Source organism: Gigantopelta aegis, chromosome 11 (assembly GCF_016097555.1).
Source record: "Gigantopelta aegis isolate Gae_Host chromosome 11, Gae_host_genome, whole genome shotgun sequence".
Taxonomy (NCBI): Eukaryota; Metazoa; Mollusca; class Gastropoda; order Neomphalida; family Peltospiridae; genus Gigantopelta; species Gigantopelta aegis.
The window spans coordinates 8,642,776-8,668,106 of NC_054709.1; the positions used below are offsets into that span (position 1 = coordinate 8,642,776).

The 25,331-nt window shown below is 39.6% G+C and overlaps 2 protein-coding genes across 3 annotated transcripts; both read left to right on the top strand.

Moving 5' to 3' along the window:
• Positions 1-1,950: 1,950 nt before the first annotated feature.
• LOC121385527 (proline-rich extensin-like protein EPR1) lies at positions 1,951-2,677 on the top strand. The gene is made up of 2 exons (XM_041516234.1): positions 1,951-2,536; positions 2,667-2,677. The coding sequence occupies exons 1-2, from the start codon at positions 1,951-1,953 to the stop codon at positions 2,675-2,677; spliced, it is 597 nt and encodes a 198-aa protein (XP_041372168.1).
• On the top strand, positions 2,536-24,919 carry LOC121385275. 2 transcript variants are annotated; one of them, XM_041515883.1, is made up of 10 exons: positions 2,536-2,915; positions 14,850-14,972; positions 15,514-15,708; positions 16,537-16,631; positions 17,364-17,480; positions 20,414-20,446; positions 21,982-22,090; positions 22,761-22,803; positions 23,922-24,076; positions 24,783-24,919. In XM_041515883.1, exons 1-10 carry the CDS (start codon positions 2,681-2,683, stop codon positions 24,863-24,865), a joined length of 1,188 nt encoding a protein of 395 aa, XP_041371817.1. In that variant the 5' UTR covers positions 2,536-2,680; the 3' UTR covers positions 24,866-24,919. The 2 variants fall into 2 exon arrangements, with proteins under 2 accessions (XP_041371817.1, XP_041371818.1); XM_041515884.1 differs by lacking the exon at positions 2,536-2,915 and adding an exon at positions 12,803-12,878.
• The last annotated feature ends 412 nt before the right edge of the window (positions 24,920-25,331 follow it).

Genomic DNA, 25,331 nt, shown 5'->3' on the forward strand with positions numbered 1-25,331 from the left:
CATCCATATGTGTTTTTGCTGTTTCTTTTAAATGCTAGAACACTGAGATGTGTGCCCAGGACAGCTTGGTTGAACTTTAATGGGATACAAGCACGAAAATAAAGTTGAACTGAACTGAACTAGAACATGTCTTAATGATGCTACTTTCAATTTACCTACCGGCCTCGGTGGCGCAATGGTTAAGCCATCGGTCTCCAGGCTGGTGGGTACTGGGTTCGGATCCCAGTCGAGGCATGGGCTTTTTAATCCAGATACCGACTCCAAACCCTGAGTGAGTGCTCCGCATGAAAACATTCTTTGTGATCGTACTTAATTTCTGTACACATATAAGCCCGACTGACGTCAAACATCAGTGGTTCCAATTCTAGCCATATGTAAAGCGCCCCTGTTATGGGAAGGGTCTATATGGAAATATAATTAAGTAGAACAAACGCAAAACAATTTATTGCAATTTATTAAATTGTATTTACACAAACAAGAAAATCAGTTCATTTTAATTTTTGGATTATCAAAGCTAAATAAAGTTTTGGTTGGTTGGCTCTTATTTATTCTTTAACACTCAGATATTATGTTCAATAATAATAAAAAAAAATAATCACAAAAAGAGAGAACGAAAGAAAGAAAGAGAACGAGAGAAAGAAAGTACAATACTTACGATAAAATTTAATAACAAAACTCAAGTGACTGAATAATTTGATTTATAAAACAACAATAACTGGGGCCGAAACGACTAGGGTTATGAGGCAGAAACGTCTGGGGCCGAATGTGTAGCGGGGCCGAAACGTCTCGAAAGCATTAGATACATATTATTCGAATCCGGGTCGTTTCGCCCTAAATCTCATTCGTACCGAGTCGTTTCACCCCACAAAATAAATATATTTATTATAGTTTTGAAGTATTTTTTTCTTCTGTTTATTCATTATTCATTACCAAATATTAGGTAATTTTCTGTCTTTGGATATTAATGCTTTATCAGCTGTTTACTTTCTGTCAGCTGAGGCTAGGCGAAATCAACATACCGTACTCGGCGTTTTAACCTCAGCTGGGTATGTAGTATATTTAATAAGAAACCACAGCACATCAGTAGTATGCAGTGTGACTGTTCATAAATTAATTATTAATGTGAATACATTGTCTGTATATTATCTAAGGCCTGTACGTATTTCATGTATATGGCTTGAGTAAATGATACTGGAAATAAACAAAATTATAATATTTTTTTTATCTGTAAATACAAACACGCAATGATCTAAAAATCAATGGATATAGGACAAATCAATGAATAAATGTACTTTATTAACAAAATAAAAATTAGTGTGAATCGAAACATGGGGCAAAACGACTTGGTTAGAGGTACGAATCAACCCTGTTCAAAACGACTCGGGTGAACTAGTAATAAGGGCGAAACGACCCGTTACCATATTATTTTGGTAACTGCAAACTTAAAAAGTTCATCAATGTGTTATATAACAAAATATCAGAGTGAAAGGATTTATTAGAAATTACTCCGATTGTGCGATGCAGAAGCCCTTGTCGGTATTAATTAAATGTGTGGTTGCTGAAGTGATGACAGCTGAGTACCTCGCCCCTGGTTTCATTGAAAACTGGTCTGGTAGACGTATTCAGCGTAACGTTCCCGCCGAGGCCAATTGTTTGATTTGTATCACGATTCACCGAAAAGGCACCGTGACACTAGCTGTACTTAAAAGACTTTTACCGGTAGCTGCTGGCTGAACACACAACGTGACAGGTATGACAAAGAAAGGATTGCTTGGCTATTGTCGCGATTCTCCGATCCATTTATAACTCGTCCCCCCCCTCCCCCGCTTCTTACGTCAGTGTATATCTAATCCAAATATTTTGTAATAAATCCTTATAGTTTTCAACGAAACACAGTGATATTATCCCTATTCTGACACTTCGATTTTTTGCAAAGATGAAGCAGGACCTATGTGCCTGCTCTCTCGAGCCCCCCCCCCCCCCCACCTGGGGGGACTCATTGCTTCATACGGAGTATTGTTGGAATACCGCATCACGTACACCGGGCCACGGGCAACCGTGACCTTGGTGTACGGTGACCCAGCGAAGAAGCCACCCAGGAGGAGAAGGAGGAGGAAGACGGACGCGCCAGGGGCGGACCGGGGGAGGTCAAAACCGGTAGCTCAACTACCGGCGGCGACTTCTTCCGTTGTACACCCCAAGCCCCAGTCAACACCAGCGAGGCCAGCTGTTCCAGCTCTGCTGGATCCAGATGTCGACTTGCCAGTGGCGAACCCGGACCTTAACCAGGCCCTGATGGAATCGCCCCCCACAACTCCAACGACTTCAGCCCCCGGGTTTCCAGCGATGCCACCCCCACCCAGGAAGAGTGGCGCTGTAGAAACCCAGGCCCGTCTTGTGGCCGTTGGAAAACGAAAGGCGGTTGTGTCCCCAGGCGACCAACCAGACAAGCCAAGTCCGCCGACACAACCGCCTACACCTACTTCACCGCCAACAGAGGATCCGCCCACTGGCCAGCCTTGGTCACTGCAGTCAGGCAAGCTACCAACGCGCTACTCAAGGCTGGTCAAGACCAACATTGGGAATGTCCGCCGGCTCCTCTGTGAACCGGGCCCGGAGTCTTACGAACCTCTGCCACTAACGGAAGGAGAGTTTTCGGTGCGGAGGATTACGATGAAAGATGGGATCTGCCTTACTGTCCGCCGGAAGGGACTTTTCCACCAAGGGATACTTCTCGACGAAATGGACAACCCGACCATCCACCGCGTCATTAAGACCGTTGCCGGGGAAGATTACTGTCCAATCACCGAGAACATCGCCAAGTCCATATACCGGCAAGCCCCCCACCATCTGGATTCGTCCCTCTTCATCGGCTCTCCTTGACGACATCCCCGCTACCAACCTCCTTTGCCTCCGTGAGTAACCTCTTTTATTGGGCTAGTTAAACTTTAAACGTTTTGGAAGCAGTTCAAAATTCTTATGTTTATTTTTTTATAAGTAGTCTAACGCATTTTATTTCGGCGCCCGTTCAATTGCTCAAAATCACCTTAAAAACTTTTTGGCTGAGCAGTCTTAACTATTTTGGGTCAAATTTTAGAGTCCAGACATGTTTTTGGTATGCAGTTACTCTTTGTAGACTAAGGTAAAAACACAGGCTTCACCGAGGAATCGAAATTCAGCCAATCAGAACACGGCTTCCACTCGGTGTTACTTCAAGTTTGCGAAGTGTCTGCTATTTGGTCCGCGCTCGCGTTGACTTTACTAAATGGCTTTTTTCCAAATTCCGCCCACCTCAAACTTACCCCCCCCCCCCCTGCTCCGGAGTTAGTCACTGGCGAAGTCAGAGGCTAAATCCGTAGTGGGCGTGCCTGAACCCTTGTGGATAGGGGCACGTTAATAGAGTTTCCCGTTCCCGTTCCCTATTCTGATACTACAGCTACTAGGAGTATCTGTAGGACATATTATTGTGTTTTTATTAAGGAAATACAACTATCTATTCAATGAATACGCTTGTAATAGGAAGGAAATTGTCTATTTAACGACGCACTCAACACATTTTATTTACAGTTATATGGCGTCGGACATATGGTTAAGGACCACACATATATTGAGGGAAGAAACCCGCTGTCGCCACTTCATGGGCTACTCTTTTCGATTTGCAACAAGGGATCTTTTATATGCACCATCCCATAGACAGGATAGCACATACCACGGCATTTGATGTACCAGTCGTGATGCACTGGCTGGAGCGAGAAATCGCTTGCAATAAGAAACAGTCTGACATAAAAAAAATTCTTCTCTTTCTCGTGACATCACATCACTGATTTATGAGCGAAACAAATGGTTAATTTAACAGTATTGTAGTCTGTATATCTGTAATACACGACATACTAAAATATATGCTGTTAATTTCTTTTCAAAACGTATGGATATGATTAGAGTTTACATGAGATTCTGTGAAGGGGTTTTTCAACGGCATATTGAATTATTTCGAGGAATTTGCCTGGATTAATTTTGTACAAAAATCACGTTGACGGGATAGGTCTACAAGTCTCTTTTTTATATCAGTTTAGCTAGCAGTTATGTGCTTGTAACACTCATTTTGCGCAGTCTGCACGATGCCTAACCCTAATGTTAAATGATCAGGGTCTGGTATATCGATAGAATACTTTGTACCCGGGGCATATCTTCGATTATAGATATAGATGTACATGTACTTTACAAAGAATATCTTGACCTTTTAAAATACCTTTCGAATGCTGCTCATCCAAAACGTATATATCCGACGCCATATAACCGTAAACCGGCCTCGATGGCGTAGTGGTTAGGCCATCGGTCTGCAGGCTGGTAGGTACTGGGTTCGGATCCCAGTCGAGGCATGGGATTTTTAATCCAGATACCGACTCCAAACCCTGAGTGAGTGCTCCGCAAGGCTCAGTGGGTAGGTGTAAACCACTTGCACCGACCAGTGATCCATAACTGGTTCAACAAAGGCCATAGTTTGTGCTATCCTGCCTGTGGGAAGCGCAAATAAAAGATCCCTTGCTGCTAATCGAAAGAGTAGCCCATGTAGTGGCGACAGCGGGTTTCCTCTCAAAATCTGTGTGGTCCTTAACCATATGTCTGACGCCATATAACCGTAAATAAAATGTGTTGAGTGCGTCGTTAAATAAAACATTTATTTCTTTCCATATAACCGTAAGTAGGCGGGACATAGCCCAATGGTAATGCGCGGTCGGTTTGGGATCGATCCCCGTCAGTCGACCCATTGGGCTATTTCTCGCTCCAGCCAGTGCACCACGATTGGTACATCAAAGACCATGGTATGTGCTATCCTGTCTATGGGATGGTACATATGAAAGATCCCTTGCTGCTAATCGAAAAGAGTAGCCCATGAAGTGGCGGCAGCGGATTTCCTCCCTCAATATCTGTGTGGTCCTTAACCATATGTCCGACGCCATATAAGCGTACATACAATGTGTTGAGTGCGTCGTTAAATAAACCATTTCCTTCCTTCCATATAACCGTAAATAAAAAATAAACCATTTCCTTTCTTCCATATAACCGTAAATAAAATGTGTTGAGTGCGTCGTTAAATAAACCAGTTCCTTTCTTCCATATAACCGTAAATAAAATGTGTTGAGTGCGGCGTTAAATAAACCATTTCCTTCCATCCAAAAAGTATATAATAATAACATAGATGAAGAAAAGCAAGTGTTGTGTCGTAACAAAACAGACATTAAATTCGGACATTTTAGTCGTTGTTGCTGTCTACGGAAAATTAAATGGATATACGGATGGATAAAGAAAAAGTATAAAAAGTAAACTATTGATGTGTTTTAAGATAGCATTTCGTATTTTTTGTACAAACGATTTTCTTTTCATATCTAACCGGTCACAAAAACGAAAACATTTACACTTAGCTGCGTTCTCCGAGAACTCCATCGGTATATATAATGATATATAATACACACACGTACACACGCACGCACACACACACACACACACACACATGCAGATACACACATACACACACACATACAGATACACACACACACACACACACACACACACACATACATACACACGCATAAACACACACACACACATACACACACATACACATACATACACACACATACACACACAGACACACACACAGACACACAGACACACACACAATCACACACACACACACACACACACAGACACACACAGAGAGACACACACACACACACACACACACACACACACACACATATCACCCGCCTATTACCGACCACGGTCGGGCTGCTGGTACTCCCTTGCACCTGCCAGTGCAGGCGGGCCCTCCTCCTAAACCCCACCTTTCTTGTCCTGGGCAGAGAAGCCGGCTGAGGCCAGTACCTGTGCCCAGAACCGGCGTGCACTACAACAGCTTTTTCTGAATGTGCACGTTAAAGAATCAGTCCAGTCCAGTCCAATATATATATATATATATATATATATATATATATATATATATATATATATATATATATGCTTAGTTAACATATGCTTATGTATGTATGTATTTATGTATGTATGTATTGTACTATGTCGAGGTTGACTGTTACATACATAGATATTAACGCACTGGCGCAGGGGATAATTAAATCCTTTCTGGCCTCACAGATTTTCTCATGCCGTTGCTGGGACTTGAACCTGTGGCACTGAATCGTGCGCAAATTGCAGACCAACCACGATGCGTTCTGAACTATCCAGACATACATAAAAAAGGACGCTGTTTAACTCAATCACATGCGTGGGGCCTACAATCTACGCGGTTGATCCCGCTTACGTGCATGAAACAGTAGGCAGACCTGACACTGGCTAGTATGTATTGATGTATGAATATCTATATATTGTATGTATGTCACAGTTGACTGTTGCATACAGAGATATTAACGCACTGGCGCAGGGGATAATTAAATCCTTTCTGGCCTCACAGATTTTCTCATGCCGTTGCTGGGACTGGAACCTGTGGCACTGAATCGTGCGCAAATTGCAGACCAACCACGATGCGTTCTGAACTATCCAGACATACATAAAAAAGGACGCTGTTTAACTCAATCACATGCGTGGGGCCTACAATCTACGCGGTTGATCCCGCTTACGTGCATGAAACAGTAGGCAGACCTGACACTGGCTAGTATGTATTGATGTATGAATATCTATATATTTTATGTATGTCACAGTTGACTTTTGCATACAGAGATATTAACGCAATGGCGCAGGGGATAATTAAATCCTTTCTGGCCTCACAAATTGTCCCATGCCGTTGCTGGGACTCGAATAACACAATAAATATTGTATTCACTAAGATGTCAACAACTATGTTATGATTAAAGGAACAAACCCTAGTTTCAACCCGTGGAAATTAACACTAAGTTTAGTTAATCTACAAACCTGTAACACATTTGGATAAAGTTACTACAATTGAGTGAAATATGAGTCTGTGACTTTGAAATGGTGAAATTCCCTCTAAAAATAAACTAAAAATAGACTCCACAACTGTTTCTTCTCAGACGCACGTGCGGTTTTAAAAATATGAGAAATGGATTTTCTGATATTAAAAATACCATGATGACCAAAACACTTCGAATGTACGGAAATGGATAATCTAAACCATAAAATCTAAGTAAAGTATGATTTCAGTTATCAAAACACGGCTCTAATAGTAAACCCCATAGTGAGTGCTCCGCAAGGCTCAGTGGATAGGTGTAAACCACTTGCACCGACAAGTGATCCATAACTGGTTCAACAAAGGCCATGGTTTGTGCTATCCTGCCTGTGGGAAGCGCAAATAAAAGATCCCTTGCTGCCTGTCGTAAAAGAGTAGCTTATGTGGCGACAGCGGGTTTCCTCTAAAAACAGTCTCAGAATGACCATATGTTTGACGTCCAACAGCCGATGATACAATAAAAAATCAATGTGCTCTAGTGGCGTCGTTAAATAAAACAAACTTTACTTTTAATATTGTATATATATATATCATTATATATACCATTATTATAACCATTACAACACAGGACATAACGGTGCGTCATTACATCATCGTCACCGTCACCATCACCATCACCATCACCATCACCATACCATCACCATTATTAAAATTATTACAAACATCATCAGGCGCGGATCGAGTTTTGTAATAGGGGGGATCGTAACTTTAATATAATATTCGTTGTTGGCGTTGATAAGAAGATTCCTCACCTTAGACAAAGAAACATGAACATACTTCACCGGACCCTTATGGAAACAAAGATGTAATTACTTAACCGGACCCTTATGCAAACGAACATACATTTACTTAACCGGGCCCTTATGCAAACGAACATATATTTACTTAACCGGACCCTTATGCAAACGAACATATATTTACTTAACCGGGCCCTTATGCAAACACAAATGTATTTACTTAACCGGGCTCTTTTACAAACAAAAATGTAATTACTTAACCGGACCTTTCAGCAAAGAAAAATACAATTACTTAACTGGGCCATTAAGCAAACAAAAATGTATTTTTTTTACCCGGGTCATTATGCAGTCAAAAATGTAATTATATAACCGGGGCAATATGCAAACAAAAATGCAATTTATTAACTTGGTCCTTATTCAAACAAAAATGTAATGACTTAACCAGACCCTTATGCCAAAAAAAATGTAATTACTAAACCGGGCCCTTATATAAACTAAATATATTTACCGAAGCTAAAACAGGAGGAACATCAGCAAATTGTCAAATACAACATATATAGTTATCCCCTAATTCAACTTTGAAAGAAGGCTGGATGTAAATAAAATGATCGCCTGTCGGTGGTGAGTTTGAGGTGGGAGGACTTGGGAATAGCATGCGATATTTGCAGGAACAATTAAAGGCCCCAAAAACTGACTGCATAGCCAATAGGTTTACGGTGGTTGGAACAATTTTTAACGGGCTGCAAAATTAACTCTCTAGTTTTATACTAGCTACTAAGAACTAACCACTAAATCTTTGTCATGGGAAAACAGCCCAGATAGCTGAGGTATGTGGGCCCAGTACAGCGTACTTGATTCTTAATTGGATATAAATCTGAACGAGAAAACCGTACTATGTGATGAAAATCGTATCTGCACAAGTCAGAGTCAAAAGGCAAAGTCGTGATTGCTTCTAGGATCGACAATCAGGTGATCGTCCTTAGGAGGACTGCCACTCCCGTCGGAGATCCGTAACAGGATGTTTCATCCCTCCTGCAATGAAAAGAAACAGCGGGCTTCGACGGGAACCTCTTTGCCGGAGTTACCAAGAAAAGATCCTGCAACCCGCCGTTATTCCGTTATCCCGTGCATGAACCAACATGTCCCACAACTGATCCGGCCCTACAATCACTTATATTTACTCAATCCTACACAAGTTCCATTCAATTTCTCTTTTACCGTTTCAAGATAACTGGAGCTGTTTGTGTGCTTGGCTACTTGTCCAACAGTGGTACAAAATTGAACTCAGTACGAGTGGTGTTCGCACGACGGAATAGTCGCAATTACGTTAGACCCGCCTTATGCTTGCACAATCCTATACAATTTCGATTTATTTTGTTATTAAAGGGACAGTCCTGAGTTTACAAACATTGTAAAATGTTTCCGACTAATAGTGCCTTTTCGATGACGTAAAATACAAATTAAATACATTTTCTTATTTAAAATATCATAGTCTCTATTTACAAGATATTTGTTGTTGTCCTAATGCTTGTAATAGACCAAACCGGATTTTACCTCCCAATAATTTCGTACGTACAAAAAAATATATATCACAAATTAAACTGAGTACTACAAACATTTGCATACGTTATACAGACACTGGTATTCTAAACAAGAAAATGTATTTAGTATGAACTAGTAGTTGCCAACAAGTCTCTGTTATCGCAAACATGTTACAATGGCTGCAAACTCAGGGCAGTTCCTTTAACCTTTTTCCTAACTAACTAGAGTTGTTTAATTGTTTGGCATGTTGACTAAGAGTGACAGAAAATTGAATTATGTGAAGGCGAAGTTCGCGTGATGAAACAGTCGCAGTTACGTGATAAAATCTTGAATTATATACTGGCGAAGTTCGCGTGACGAAATAGTCGCAGTTACGTGATAAAATCTTGAATTATGTACTGGCGAAGTTCGCGTGACGAAATAGTCGCAGTTACGTGATACAAAATTGAATTATGTGCTGACCATATTCGCGTGACGAAATAGTCGCCGTTACGTAATACAAAATTGAATTATGTGAAGGCTATGTTCGCGTGACGAAATGGTCGCACTTACGTTCCAATTTGCTTATTCTGTCATAATCAATCAAGTTAGTTATCTTGTCATAACTTAATACTAACTTGTGCGTGCTTGATCCTACAATTTAGCTTGCTGGGTTCTGAAATGGAGATGTTCGCACCATGTTATAGTCCCAGTTGCATTACACTATTCCTATCACTACATAATTATATATATCATATTTGTATTTGGAGCAATTACGTCAGCTGTGTTCTGGCCACAACTGCTTAAATCATTTCAATGCATTCAAGGTCATCGTAAAGCTGTGATTTGACTAAATAATATTTTGCATGAATTTATCATGTATATTTATGTTCCGCTCTAGTGATATGTGATTGTTATATGTTACATGCACTGAACATTCAAAGAGTATCTAGTTGCATTGCACTTTAGGAAGACAAACATAGTTGTATCAAATCTGTTCAGTAATTTGTGGTGTTAATACATATATATGTGTGTGTGTGTCTGTGGGAGTATGTGTGTGTGCGTGCATGTGTGCATGTGTGTGTGAGTATGTGTGCCAGTGTGTGTGTGTGTGTGTGTGTGTGTGTGTGTGTGTGTGTTTATATGTGTGTTGTGTGTGTTTGTGTGTGCTGTGTGTGTGTTGTGTGTTTGTGTGTGTTGTGTGTGTGTGTTTGTGTGTATGTATGTGTTGTGTGTTTGTGTATTGTGTGTGTGTATTGTGTGTATGTGTGTGTTGTGTGTTTTTGTGTGTATTGTGTGTGTATTGTGTGTATATGTATGCGTGTGTTTGTGTGTGTTGTGTGTGTTGTGTGTGTATATTGTGTGTGTGTGTGTGTGTGTTTGTGTGTGTGTTGTGTGTGTGTCTGTATGTGTGTGTGTTTGTGTGTGTTGTGTGTGTTTATTTGTGTGTACTGTGTGTGTATTGTGTGTGTGCGGTTTTTTTCTTTCTGTGTGTATACTATAGATCCTGAAATTAATATATATATATGTGTGTGTGTGTCTGTGGGAGTATGTGTGCGTGCGTGCATGCGTGCATGTGTGTGTGAGTATGTGTGCCAGTGTGTGTGTGTATGTGTGTGTCTCTGTGTGTGTATGTGTGTGTGTTTGTGTGTGTGTTGTGTGCGTTTGTGTGTGTTGTGTGTTTGTGTGTGTTGTGTGTGTTTGTGTGTGTGTTTATGTGTGTGCTGTGTGTGTTTGTGTGTGCTGTGTGTGTGTGTGTGTGTGTGTGTGTGTATGGTGTGTGTTTGTGTATTGTTTGTGTGTATGTGTGTGTGTTTGTGTGTATGTGTGTGTTGTGTGTGTGTGTATTGTGTGTATGTGTGTGTTGTGTGTTTGTGTTTTTGTGTGTATTCTGTGTGTGTGTGTGTATATGTATGTGTGTGTTTGTGTGTGTGTTTGTGTGTGTATTGTGTGTGCTGTGTGTGTGTGTGTTTGTGTGTGTTGTGTGTGTGTCTGTGTGTCTGTATGTGTGTGTCTTTGTGTTTGTGTGTGTTGTGTGTGTTTATGTGTGTGCACTGTGTGTGTGTATTGTGGGTGTGCGTTTTTTTTTACTGTGTGTATACTATAGATCCTGAAATTAATACGAGCATAATATTAATGCGAAAATGCGAGTTCGTGTTATTCGCATTAATAATATTATGCATTTATTTCTACGTTTTGTATATATGTCCCACGTTGTTAAAACATAACCCAACCCCCCCTCCCCCCCCCCAAAAAAAAAAAAAAATAATAATAATAATAATAATTTAAAATTGTAATATATTTATAAAACAGAACTGGAAAACAATTCATTGTAGGCGAGACAGACTAATTGTCGAATAGTCCAGCAAGTTATATGTCACATGCTATTAAAACAAACAAAGATTAAAATTATAATTTAGGGACGCATTAATTTCAGGATCTATAGGTATATACAATGAAACCTCTCAAGACCAGACCCTCTGTAAACCGGAATTTTCTTAATACCTGACGTTTTATAGAATTTCACTCTATATATATACCCGAAAAGGACAACCCCAGTTTTTTGGCTCTTTCTCCCGAGATATTGGTTTAAACAATCACAACCACTAAACCTGGCCGGAGAACATAATTTTTACACTGAAAGGACTACGTTTGTATGGGTTGGAATTACCACAAACTACATGACAATCCACTGTCAACTTCAGTCTATTTAATTTATTGTCACTGCAAAGCTGTCGGCCATTTAGTCATAGGCAAACAGCAATTGTTGTGATCTGTGTATGCACCCTCCACCCTTTCCTTTCTTTTTTTGTCCGGCGTTCTCCATTTCAGAAACACCTGGAACCACGCCTGGAAACCAGTTGTAACCTAGAAACATAGAAGATATTGATTTGGCGTTGGTGGTTTTGTTTTATCGCTGGAACCTGGTACAGACCCACTTTTTTACTAGGTTATCTACAGCTTACGACAACACACATACAGACACATATACACACACATTGTTATAAGCATATAAGCATATATATATATTTCTCCCATCCTTAGCCATGCAAGACAGGCGTATTCCATGATGTCAGCCCATGCGGAATTTATATCATATATCATATATATATATATATATATATATATATATTATAATATTTAGAGAATAACTAACGAGCTATGACGAATTATGAATTATCTGCCCGAGTGAATGAATGTATATGATATATATTCAGATTCAACTCATATTAGAAACTGCAGTCAATCCAGTGATGATCATACATTGCATTGTTTAATTCGAGATGATGGGTTGGTCTTGTATAAAAGGGTCATTATAATGAGGCACACGGATTTCCATACTATAGATCTATCGCGACAGCTGAAACAATACTGGGAAAATGTGGATCACGTAGCGTATAAACTTTGAAAGGTAAATCAATGGGAAACGTGAGTCAGAGAAGACAAAGTTAAAGTGATTTTGTAAATTAAGCAAATCGAAAGCACACCATGTCATAAATAGGTGGTGCTCTTTTGTTTTTCGTGGAACAACCCTTCCATCAAAGATAACCTCAATTCAGCACTGATAAGGGAGAAAATGGAAGTGTGTTTGTTTTTAACTCTCTTTGGTATCGTGTATTCTACAGAGTCAAGGCTAGGTAAGCACACAACATAAGTTTTGGAATTCTGTGTTTTTTATATAACGTGGACTATCGCTTGGTATGTGTTTATATAATTTAGATTGTCACTAAATGTAGCTTTATAAAACGTAAATCGTCACTTACCAAGGCCATGATTTAGCTCAGTCGATTAAGTGCTCGCCTGACGTGCTTGTGTCGCAGGATCGAACCACATCTGTGGATCCATTCAGTTGATTGTTTTTTTTCCTTGTTCCAACCAGTGCACAACAAATGGTCAAAAGCCTCACTTCACAGTTGACTTCCAGGTTACAGTTCATTCATTACGTTCCACTATAGTTCCTAATTGTGACGTATGTTGTGATTCACATATTCACTTCTAGAAATTGGGGACGCAGTTTTAATGGTAAGTCTTCTGGCTGGATTTTGCTCATGTTATTTTCTAATATTGTGTATTGACCTTTTTGGGACATGGGTGTATAGCAGAAGAGACAACCGGAGTGAATCGGTTAATGAACCACCTGTTCAGACCGGTATTACAGTGAACTGTTCTCAGTTTTAGAGTGAAAATAAATGCTTATATAATGTATATTCGCAATGGTGTATGTTGTTCGTGCCAACGAGAACCCGTTCTGTTGAAAACCTTCATTTGAATTTCGACAATTAAACATGGGTTTCAGTGACAAATAACATCTGTGTTGTGAGACCAAAGGCCATGATATGTTCTTTCTTGTCTGTGGGAAAATGCATTAGGAAAAATGTGGCGGGTTTCCTCTAATGACTACGTGTCACAATTAACAAATATTTGATATTCAATAGCTGATGATTAATAAATCAATGTTCTCTAGTGGTGTCGTTAAACAAAACAACTTCTTCGTCACTTACTAAAAGTTCATATCACGAAGATCTTAATTCATACTTACTATAGGTCAATTATAGGTGTCTTTTTAATGAAAATGACGTCAAACTCAAATGACGTCATTTTAGATGTCCATACATAAGAATAAACTAGTGCTTAACGGTTTTTTTTTTTTTTTTTTTTTTTTTTTTTTTAACGCTGAACAGCTTTCAGAGTAAATTTGCTATTGAAATGCTTTTGTTTGATGACTATGAATGCATACGTCACCCTAGCACATCTGTTGAAGTGTTAATAAACGACAAAAAGGGAAATAATTTAATCATAAACTTTTACAAAAAAGTACATACGATTTCTATATTTTCACTGTAACTAAAATACAGTGAAAATATGACTTTTCACCGGATATAACTTTTATGGTTTGTGTAAATTTATATATTTCATTGTATGTATGTAATAAACAGAGAATACTAAACAAGCTTGCCTGTCATTCCACTTTTATGAAACGAGTGACCAGTTTTGGTATCTGTCGAGCGAAAGCCAGTCGGATACAAACATTGTTCACGAGTTTCATACAAATGGTATGACAGGCAAGCTAGTTTAGTATTTTATTTATTACAAACCAACTGCAAACAAGCCGCCACACAGAAGTAAGCAAATGTCGAGATCTACTACACGTTATTTTTCTACGAATTGGGTCAGCAAGTGATCTACGTCACGCTCACGTCACGCCAATATTGCACTAGTTCGATTTTGAGTGAATGTTATGACATGAGCAATATCTTACACTGGTGTGTAATAAAGGTTCATATTAAAGGGACATTCCTGAGTTTGCTGCAATGTTTAAGATGTTATCGACTAACAGAGATTTTTTAGCGATTGTAATTACATATCAAATATATTTTTCGGCATAAAATATTAGTGGCTGTATACAAAACGTGTTTCTGGTCGTTCTAATATTTGTACTAGGTTAAATTTCATTTCAGTTCCTAAAACATAATTTAATATGTAAGTTTAATCGTATAAATATTTTATTAGTCGGAAACATCTTACAAGGCAGTAAACTCAGGAATGTCCCTTTAAGCAGAATGTCATTTATTATAGGTTGATATTTAATAGAATCTTACTTACTATAGGTTCATACAATGTGGACTCGTCTGCCGTCTCCGTGTCTGGAATTTCGTCGGGCGGCGCCATGGCGGCACAGTATCACGTAGCACACTCACGTGACATCATGGGTGTGGGAATAATAGCCGGTGGTGAGTGTCTCTCTGTCCCTGTTTCTTGTCTCTGGTTTGTTTGTTTGCTTGTTTATAGGTTTGTTGGTGGTTTGTTTTTTAGCTTTTTTTTCTTGGAGCTTTTTTTTTTTTTTTTTTTGCGGGGTTGGGGGTTTCTTTGTTTTTGTTTGTTGTTATTAAAAACATTTAGTGGGTTGTTTTTTGCTCTTTTTTATTTGTTGTTGGACTTCTTTGGTAGGAAATAGCCGTTTGCCTGGCTGTCTGTCTGTCCGACTCTCTGATATATGATCCACATGTTCTTTGGACTATCGTACCTCTTTTTGCATTGTTCTATATATAAAGGCAACGCCACTTGATACAAGAGCCTCATTTTATCTATGACCACTCTCAAGACGGCTGGGTGTTGTTTTTTTTAAGAAAGAGTAGCCTATGTATCGTCAGCGGGTTTCCTCTCTCGTCAAATGTCAAAATAACCATATATTAAACCCCAAATAGCCGTAGTTTAAAATGTATTGAGGTCTGTTTAGATAAACATTCCTTTTCAACGTTCTCTTGATTGCAGCAATGTGGGGAGCTGGAGGTGGAAACTTGGCCACATCTACAAGTGTGATGTTTTCACCAAACCTAATCAGCCTGAGTCTACTGGAGTGGCAAGCGGCTACAGCAGCAATGCTGGGAAACATCGACTCCACCTACCACATGAAGAGTGATAGGGTCTATGTCTTTGATGGTAGCCTGGATGTGATAGTGAACCCAGGTGAAAACCCATTGTCATCATCATCATCATCATCATCATCATCATAATACCGTCGTCGAGGTCATCATCATCATCATACCGTCGTCGACATCATCATCATAATCATACCGTCATTGACGTCGTCATCACCATCATCATACCGTCGTCGACGTTGTCATCATCATCATCGTCATCCTACCATCGTCGACGTTATCATCATCATCCTACCGTCGTCGACGACGTCATCATCATCATCATACCGCCGTTGACGTCATCATCATCACCATAGGCCTACCATCGTCGACATCATCATCATCATCCTACCGTCGTCGACGTCATCATCATCATACCGTCGTCGACGTTATCAAAATCATCATCATCCTACCGTCGTCGACGCCATCATCATCCTACCGTCGTCGACGTTATCATCATCATCGTCGTCCTACCGTCGTCGACGTTATTATCATCATCATCATCATCACGAGCAGCAGCAGTATCATCATTATCATCTTAATCAATACCATCACGACAATCATCATAATCGAATGAGATGCTAGCACAGCACAGTGTTCCCATTCTGTGATTAAGACTTTGCCCCGTCCCAATCAGTACCCCACGACTGGTTGGTCAAAGGCCGGATCATGTGCTGTCTTGTATGTGGGAAAAGAAAAAAAGTAGCGAGTTTCTTCTGAAGATTGCGTGTCAAACATTATAAGTAACTGACACACAATACCCGATATTCAATTAGTCAATGTGCTCTAGTTGTGTTGTTAAACAAAACAAACTTTAACTCATATGATAAATACTATGTTTATGAACATGGTCTTAACACATTTACATTAATTTCAGCCATGGGACGCCAGATTGAGACATTTTACAAACATTACGTTCGCAGCACAAGCCAGATCAAGATGGTCCTTTACAACAACGCTCAGCATTCAATGGTAATTGAAAGAAAGAAAGAAGTGTTTTATTTAACGACGCACTCAACACATTTTATTTACGGTTATATGGCGTCAGACATATGGTTAAGGACCACACAGATTTTGAGAGGAAACCCGCTGTCGCCACTACATGGGCTATCTTCCGATTAGCAGCAAGGGATCTTTTATTTGCGCTTCCCACAGGCAGGATAGCACAAACCATGGCCTTTGTTGAACCAATTATGGATTATTGAAGAGTATATTACGTTCTTTAACGTGGCTGTCCTGAGTTTGCAGCCATTGTATGATGTTTCTTTTGACGAGTCTTTTTCCACTTAGATATAGATATTAAATGCGTTTTCTTGTTTAGAATATCAGTGTCTGTACATCCAATGTGTTTGCGGTCGTGTGGTAATGCTTGTAGCAGTCACGTTTCATTTTACTTCGTAATAACAATATATCATGTCCAGAGTCCTGTCAGAGGTACGTCCAGCCAGCTGTTTGTTCACAAGTCTTGCCAAACTGTTTGTTTTTACGCTACACATTATACAGAATAACTACTTCAGAAACTACTGACTGAATGTAAACTTTGAGTGATTATTGAAATACAGTAAAGTACACTTATAACGAACATGCTTAGAACGAACTACTGCATAGAACGAACTAATCGTAAAGTCCCATTTTATATACATATACATTAATAACCAACGGTTCGTTATAACAATACTTTACTGTACTTAAACAATGTTTCAGCCCACGCGGAACTATGGCGGCCCCTGTAACAAACTTAACATACCCACATACCTCAACAACTGCGGCTACGACGCGGCCTACGAGCTATTGAACCACATCTACGGAGGCGGCCTACGAGTAAGTACCTACCTAGTCAATAACATTTTCATTTTAATTGTTTTAAAACTCGATTATATTGACCGGTTCATCGAAATCGAGAGAAAAAGAGAAGAAAAATCAGAGTAATTTCAAGTGTAACATTTTATTTTGCTTTATGTTATTCTATTCTATTTTATTTTATTCTATTTATATTGTATTGTATTGTATTGTATTGTATTGTATTGTATTGTATTCCATTCCATTCCATTCTATACTTTATTGTATTGTATTGTATTGTATTGTATTGTATTCCATTCCATTCCATTCTATACTTTATTGTATTGTATTGTATTGTATTGTATTGTATTGTATTGTATTGTATTCCATTCCATTCCATTCTATACTTTATTCTATTCTATTCTATACTTTATTCTATTCTGATATTCTATCCTATTCTATTCTATACTTTATTCTATTCTATTCTATTCTATTCTATACTTTATTCTATTCTAATATTCTATCCTATTCTATTCTATATTTTATTCTATTCTATTCTATTCTATACTTTATTCTATTCTGATATTCTGTCATATTCTATTCTATACTTTATTCTGTTCTATTCTATTCTATACTTTATTCTATTCTGATATTCTATTCTATTCTATTCTGTACTTTATTCTATTCTGATAATCTATTCTATTCTGTTCTGTACTTTATTCCATTCTGATATTCTATTCTGTTCTATTCTGTACTTTATTCTATTCTGATATTCTGTTTTATCCTATAACTTACCCATGATATCCATGTAATAAACCTTTGTGATAATTTAGTGAATTAACCCGGTTAATAATGATATGCAAATTTGTAAGGTCTCTAGATAATGTGTTGCTGTGGGTTGGTCATTTGCTAACACGCCAAGACCTGGGCCCGTGCTTATAAAACTTAAAGTCTAGACTTTAATAAAGTCCAGACTTTAACGTAATGCTATTTGAATGGCGTTGCCATGACGTTAAAGTCTGGACTTTAAGGTTTATAAGCACGCACGCCTGAGCGTAATGTGTTCAAAGATTTAATTTGCGCTAATCGTGATGACGTCATATTACCGATGGCGGTTACTTTAGTACTGTGAATTACTAAAAATTGAATTAAAATGTTATTTTAGAAGTGTTATACAGGCCCGTAGCCTGGATTTTGAGAGGGAGGAGGGGTCGTTTAGGCTTATAGTGAGGCACAAAGTGCCTCACACGAGTTGCTTAACGGGGTCCGGGGGCATATTAAAAAACCCAGTCACCGACCCCCACTGGCTACGGGCCTGTTATAGGATAAATAGAATTCGGTACTCGTGTTTTTTTGTTGTTTTGGGTTTGTTTTTTTTGGTGGGGGGGGGGGGGGGGGTGTGTGTCATGCAACGACCAGAAGCGGTCAAGCCCTTTTTAGGGGCCCTATGGGCAACCTAGGGAGACACCACAGCATCATAGAGGTCTAATTAACGAGCTACTCTCGATTCACTAATGTCAAAACCTATATTAGCTCCGGAACTTTCTTTTTGACCGACCGTTCAAAATTGCGCCCAATTTCCTCAATCAAACTTGCGCACCTTTTCTCTTTTGGCATAATTCTTGCTCCATTCAAAATTCCATAGCACAATTACCCTCCCCCCCCCCCCCCCCCCTCCGCCTGCTACCGACCACGGTCGGACTGCTGGTGCTCACTTGCACAGGCGGTCCCTCCTCACCCCCCCCCCCCCCCCACCTTTCCTGTCCTGGACGGAGGAGCCTGCCGAGGCCGGCTCTTGTGCCCAAGACAGGCGTGCGCTACAACAGCTTGCTCTGAATGTGCACGTAAAGCCCTATGACCTGACCTGACCTGATTTTTAATATGTAAAATATCTGTAACGGGGACTAAATATTTGGCCTCGACAAATACCGATTAACATAGACTCGGTTGATATTTTCCATATTAAAAAAACTCGTGACAAATACTCTATATATTATATTCTATTCTGCATTCTATTCTATTCTGTTCTATTCCATTCCATTCCATTCCATTCCATTCTAGTCCAGTCCAGTCCAGTCTATTCTATGTCATTTAATTCCAATAAATATATATTAATAATTTTAATAAACACAGAAACTAAAAAGTATCTAATACAATAATTTCAAATAGATGATACAAAACCGAATTAATATTTGCGTTTCTTTTTTATTCACTATATTATAACTGTGTTTATTTTGTTTTAATCGTGTATTTGTTTATTTATTTGTTTTATTTGTTTTTTGTTGAATTTTGTTGTTGTTGTTTGTTGTTGTTGTTGGTTTGTTTCTTTGTTGTTTTGTGTGGGGTTTTTTGTTTGCTTGTTTGGGGTATGTGTATGTGTGTGTGTGTGTATGTGTGTGTGTATGTCTCTGTGTGCGTATGTATGTGTGTGTGTGTGTGTGTGTGTTTGTGAGTGTGTGTGAGTGTGTGTGTGTGCGATTGTGTGTGTGAGTGTGTGTGCGTGAGTGTGTGTGTGTTGTGTGAGTGAGTGTGTGTGTGTGTGTGTGTGCGCGCGTGCGTGTGTATGTGCGTGAGTGCGTGTGTATGTGTGCGTGAGTATGTGTGTGAGTGTGTGTGTGTGCGCGTGCGTGTGTGTGTGTGCGTACGTGTGTGTGTGCGCGGGGTGTGTGAGTGTGCGTACGTGTGTGTGTGTGTGCATGTGTGTGCGTGAGTATGTGTGTGTGTGTGTGTGTGTGTGTGAGTGAGTGTGTAGGTGTGTGTGTGTGTGTGTGTGTGAGTGTGCGTGGGTGTGTGCGTGAATGTGTGTGCGTGTGTGCGTAAAAGTGTGTGCGTGAGTGTGTGTGTGTGCGTGAGTGTGCGTGCGTGTGTGTGTGATGCATGTTTGTTTGTTTGTTAACAGTAAGATCACCTGAAAAGCAATAAGTAAACAAAGTGTTGATGTGTTGTAAATACTCACTACTTCACTTCGTTTTCAGAAACCAGATACCAACACACGTGCTGGGGGACATGTGAGTAGTAGTCGATAGCGTTTAATATAAAAATTAATTACATGAATAAATATATTAATCAAAACACGGAATCAATAGATCATCGATCAATCAGTCAATCCATCCATCCATCCATCCATCCATCCATCCATCCATCCATCCATCCACCCACCCCAACCATCCATCCATCCATCCATCAGTCTATCCTTCCATCCATCCATCAATCCATCCACCCAACCAAACCCATCCATCCATCCATCCATCCATCCATCCTTCCATCCATCCATCAATCCATCCACCCACCCAAACCATCCATGCATGCATCCATGCATGCATCCATCCATCAACCAATCCACCCGTCCATCCATCCCTCCATCCATCGCTCCATCCATCCATCCATCCACCCATCCACCCATCAATCCTTCCATACATCCATCCATCTATCCACCAGTCAATCAATCCGCTAGGTATGCAGTCAGGATGTCAGCCAATCAGTCAGGCAGTTAGTGAACATCCTTTTAGTATAGATTTTATATCGCAATACTGATCGTATCGTAAGGTGGACACCTTGACACCTACCTGTCGTATCGATGCACCCCTAATTAAAACATATTATTAAGTTTCAACAAAATAGTAATACCAACTCACTAAACATTAAAACAAATTCATTGTTAAAAAAAGAGAATAATCTCTACTATCAATGTGCATGGGTTAAGTCTCCTCTTTGATATACGGGTGAAGGCAACTGACGGAACAGCCAACGTAAAACACCTGCAATTCTACCTTTAGCCTCCGTGTACCGCATTATCGATAACTTCGGTAGCAACTACATAGATTTTTTGTAAAACAAAAACAAAAACCTTATGAAAGTTGGTATGAGTTTAAAACTTTCAAATGTTTTTATGTGAGTTTTAGCATTATACTTTATGTAGTTATATGCCAATTCATTGGTTCCCCTTTTGGCATAAATGGACTATAGCTACTACCAGTAGAAGACTTTGTACGAACACTACCACAACAACAACAACAACAACAACAACAACAACTACTACTACTACTACTACTACTACTACTACTACTACTACTACTACTACTACTACTACCACAACTACTACTACGGTATATTATAACCTTGATATTGTACAGGGGGCGGGGTCTTGCTAAATCGGAAAAGTCAGAGTCGGTTTATCCTAACATGTAGCACGTGTTACGGTCCCCGCGCTTCCCCAGGTCAGTTGTTTGCCTCTCCCCGAGGGGGTTGCAAAATATACATCTTGGGAAGGAGGTCCCGCTGTTATTTCTGCTACAAGCCCTGCGGATCCTTAAACGGGCTCTGGGTAAAGTGCTTGACTCAGGTGCTTGCGAGGTAGGATCGAATCACCTCAGCGAGCTTTCTTTGAGTGGCTTTCTTCCCCTCCCAACCATGGTATGTGAGGTCCTGTCTGGTAGATGGTGCATATAAAAGATAAAAAATGTAATGGAATTCCGATGATTCATAAATAGATGTGTTCTAGTAGTGTCGTTAAAGAAAACAAACTTTAACTGATATTTTACAGCTGGCCAAGTTTGACCAGTCGGAGTTCTTCACCGCGTCCCCGATAACGTACAGTATGGACACAGTGGGTTACGTATACATCCCGACTGGATGCGCAGATCGTCAAACACGTGAGTCCTGCGCATAATTGTGAGAACAGAACACTTTTTTTTTTCATTTCAGCAGCGGCATATGGTGGTGCAGTGGTTAAGCCATCGCACTACAGGCTGGTAGGTACAGGGTTCACAGCCCAGTACCGGTGCCAACCTAGAGCGAGTTCTTAAGGGCTCGATGGGTAGGTGTAAGGCCACTACACCCTCTTCGCTTTCGCTAACCACTAACCAACAAACAACTAACCCACTGTCCTGGACACACAGCCCAGATAGCTGAGGTGTATGCCCAGGGTAGCGTGCTTGAACCTTAATTGGATATAAGCACGAACATAAGTTGAAATGAAATGAGGCTAATACAAAAGTAATGATATATACATATGTGAAATGATGGTTTACAATAAAAATAATTGATGGTCCAAAGGGTTCGAATACATTGTAGGTTCGGGTGCATGCTTCCTTAAGATATGTTCAAATACGGCATGTCCACCCTTCTGAGCACAATTACAGGGAACATTGGAGGAGGAAGGGGGAGTGTGTGTTGGACAAGCATGGCCTCCTATTTCTCCTGTTCAGCACCCTCTACACAACTATATTCTGATTTAGCGGCTCTATGTTTATATGATTTCCAATGAATATACGATTGCCAGTTCTATATGTGTTTTGTCAGTATTTTGTTTCTTTATTTCAGGATGCAAACTTCATGTTGCTTTCCATGGATGCGCTATGGGGCAGTAAGTGCTCATTTCAGTGTGTGGTGACTCCTGACCTTCATACTTATACTATTTCATTTATTTTCTTTCGTTTTCGTTTTCGTTTAATTCCGTTTTGTTCTATATCGTTTCGTTTTCTTCTATTTCGTTTCTTTTCGTTTTTTACCTGTAAAACAACACACACACGCACACACTCACGCACACAAACAAACGCATGCACACACATACACACACATATACACACACGCACACACACAGATACATATATACGTACATACAATATATATTGTATGTACGTATACATGTATCATACATACGCACGCACGCACACACACGCACGCACGCACGCATACATACATCAGTTTACAATCAGTTTATTTATTATTTATTTATTTATTTATTAGATGAGTTAATTAATTATAAAATCTGAACTGGCAGCAGAAGAAGATTATTTTTAGGCTCAGAGACATTGAGTTACCAGAAACGTTAGTGGGCTCAAATTAGTGAATAATGGACATTAGAAGATCATATTCTGGGGATGGGATAGTGTCATCCTCCATTGTATATTCATATTTTGTACATAAAATGTGTTGAAGTGAAAAAAAGAAAAAGAAAAAAATAAGTTTATATGTTTGTTTATTTATTTGTTTATTTATTATTTTTATTAATTAATTAAAGGGACATTCTTGAGTTTGTTGCTTTGTAAGATGTTTCCGATTAATAACATATTTCTACGATTAAACTTACATATTAAATATATTTTCTTGTTTAGAATATCAGTGTCTGTATATTCAAAGTGTTTCTGGTCGTCTTAATATTTGTAAGAAGACCAAACTGGATTCTGTCTTCAAATAATTTCGTACGTACGAAAAAAATTAATAATTAGGAAATAAAATGAAATTTAACCTAGTAAAAATATTAGAACGATCAGAAACACGTTTAATAGACAGCCACTAATATTTTATGCAGAAAAATTTATTTGATATGTAATTACAATCATTTAAAAGTCTCTGTTAGTTGATAACATATTAAAAGTTGCAGCAAACTCAGGAATGTCCCTTTAATTTATTTATTTTCGAATGTATTTTCCAAATATCTCTACTTTGCGCATGCGAGATCCTTTTACATTCTACAACCAGATCGGCAATTGATGACGTCTACGTGCGACACGGCGGCTACAACGAGGTGGCCGAACTCAACAACATCATTATCCTCTACCCCCAGGTGGTAGCGGCGCCGCCACTCAACGTCAACGGTTGCTGGGATTGGTTTGGCTACACCGGCATCTATTATGGTAAGCCCCGTCCGGGCACGTAGCCTAGTGGCAAAGCGCTCACTTGATGCGTGGTCGGTCAGGGATCGACCCCCCTCTGTGTACCCACTGGGCTATTTCTCGTTCCTGCCAGTGCACTACGACTCCTATATCAAAGGTCGAGGTATGTGCTATCCTGTATGTGGGATGGTGCATATGAAAGATCCATAGTTACCAATGGAAAAATGTAGCGGGTTTCTTGTCTGAGACTATATAACAAAATTACCAAATGTTTGACAGTGACCTACAACTGGTGTAACAAAGGACGTGGCATGTACTATCCTGTTTGTGGACGGTGCACATTAAATAGCCCTGGCTGTTAATCGAAAAGATTAGCCATTGTGCGTGTACCTGGGATCAATACCCGTTGGTGGGCCCATTGGGCTATTTGTCGCTCCAGCCAATGCACCACGACTGGTACATCAAAGGCCGTGGTATGTGCTATCCTGTCTATGGGATGGTGCATATAAAAGATCCCTTACTGCTAATTGGAAAGAGTAACCCATGAAGTGGCGACAGCGGTTTCCTCCCTCAATATCTGTGTGGTTCTTAACCATAAGTCCGAAGCCATATAACCGTAAATAAAATGTGTTGAGTTCGTCGTTAAATAAAACATTTCCTTCCTTCCACTCCTAGCTAGTTCTTGATATAGATCCCGCGCATAATTTTTGTTTGTTTGTTTCTTCAGCGACGAACAAGGGGTTCCAAATTGAAGGCGTGAGGCGTATGATTGCCAGGGTCATTGGTTCCGGAAATCATCTGATTGGCTAATCACAGACGGGTATAAGTGATTTGAATTAAAAATAAAATCGACTTTAACTGTTACTTTTTGTTTGTAATAAAAAAAATACTATACAGACCGATCATTCAGGGTTTTCATATACTGTGAAATCTTCTTATTTCGTGCTTATATCCAAGTAATGTTCAAACACGCTGCCCTGGGCACACACCTCAGCTATCTGTGCTACTCTGTCTGTGGGATGGTGCATATAAAAGATCCTTTGCTACAAATGAAAAAATGTTGCATGTTTCCTATCTAAGACTATATATGCCAACAGTTTCGGGATTGAGTGATCGCTTCAGGTGCTTGCATCGCAGGATCAAACCACCTCGCTGAATCCATTCTACTGATTGTTTTTCTGTCTCGTTTCTACCAGTGCACCACAACTGGTCAAAGGTATGTGCTTTCCAGTGCATATAAAATATCCTTTAGTTCTAATGAAGAAATGTAGCAGGT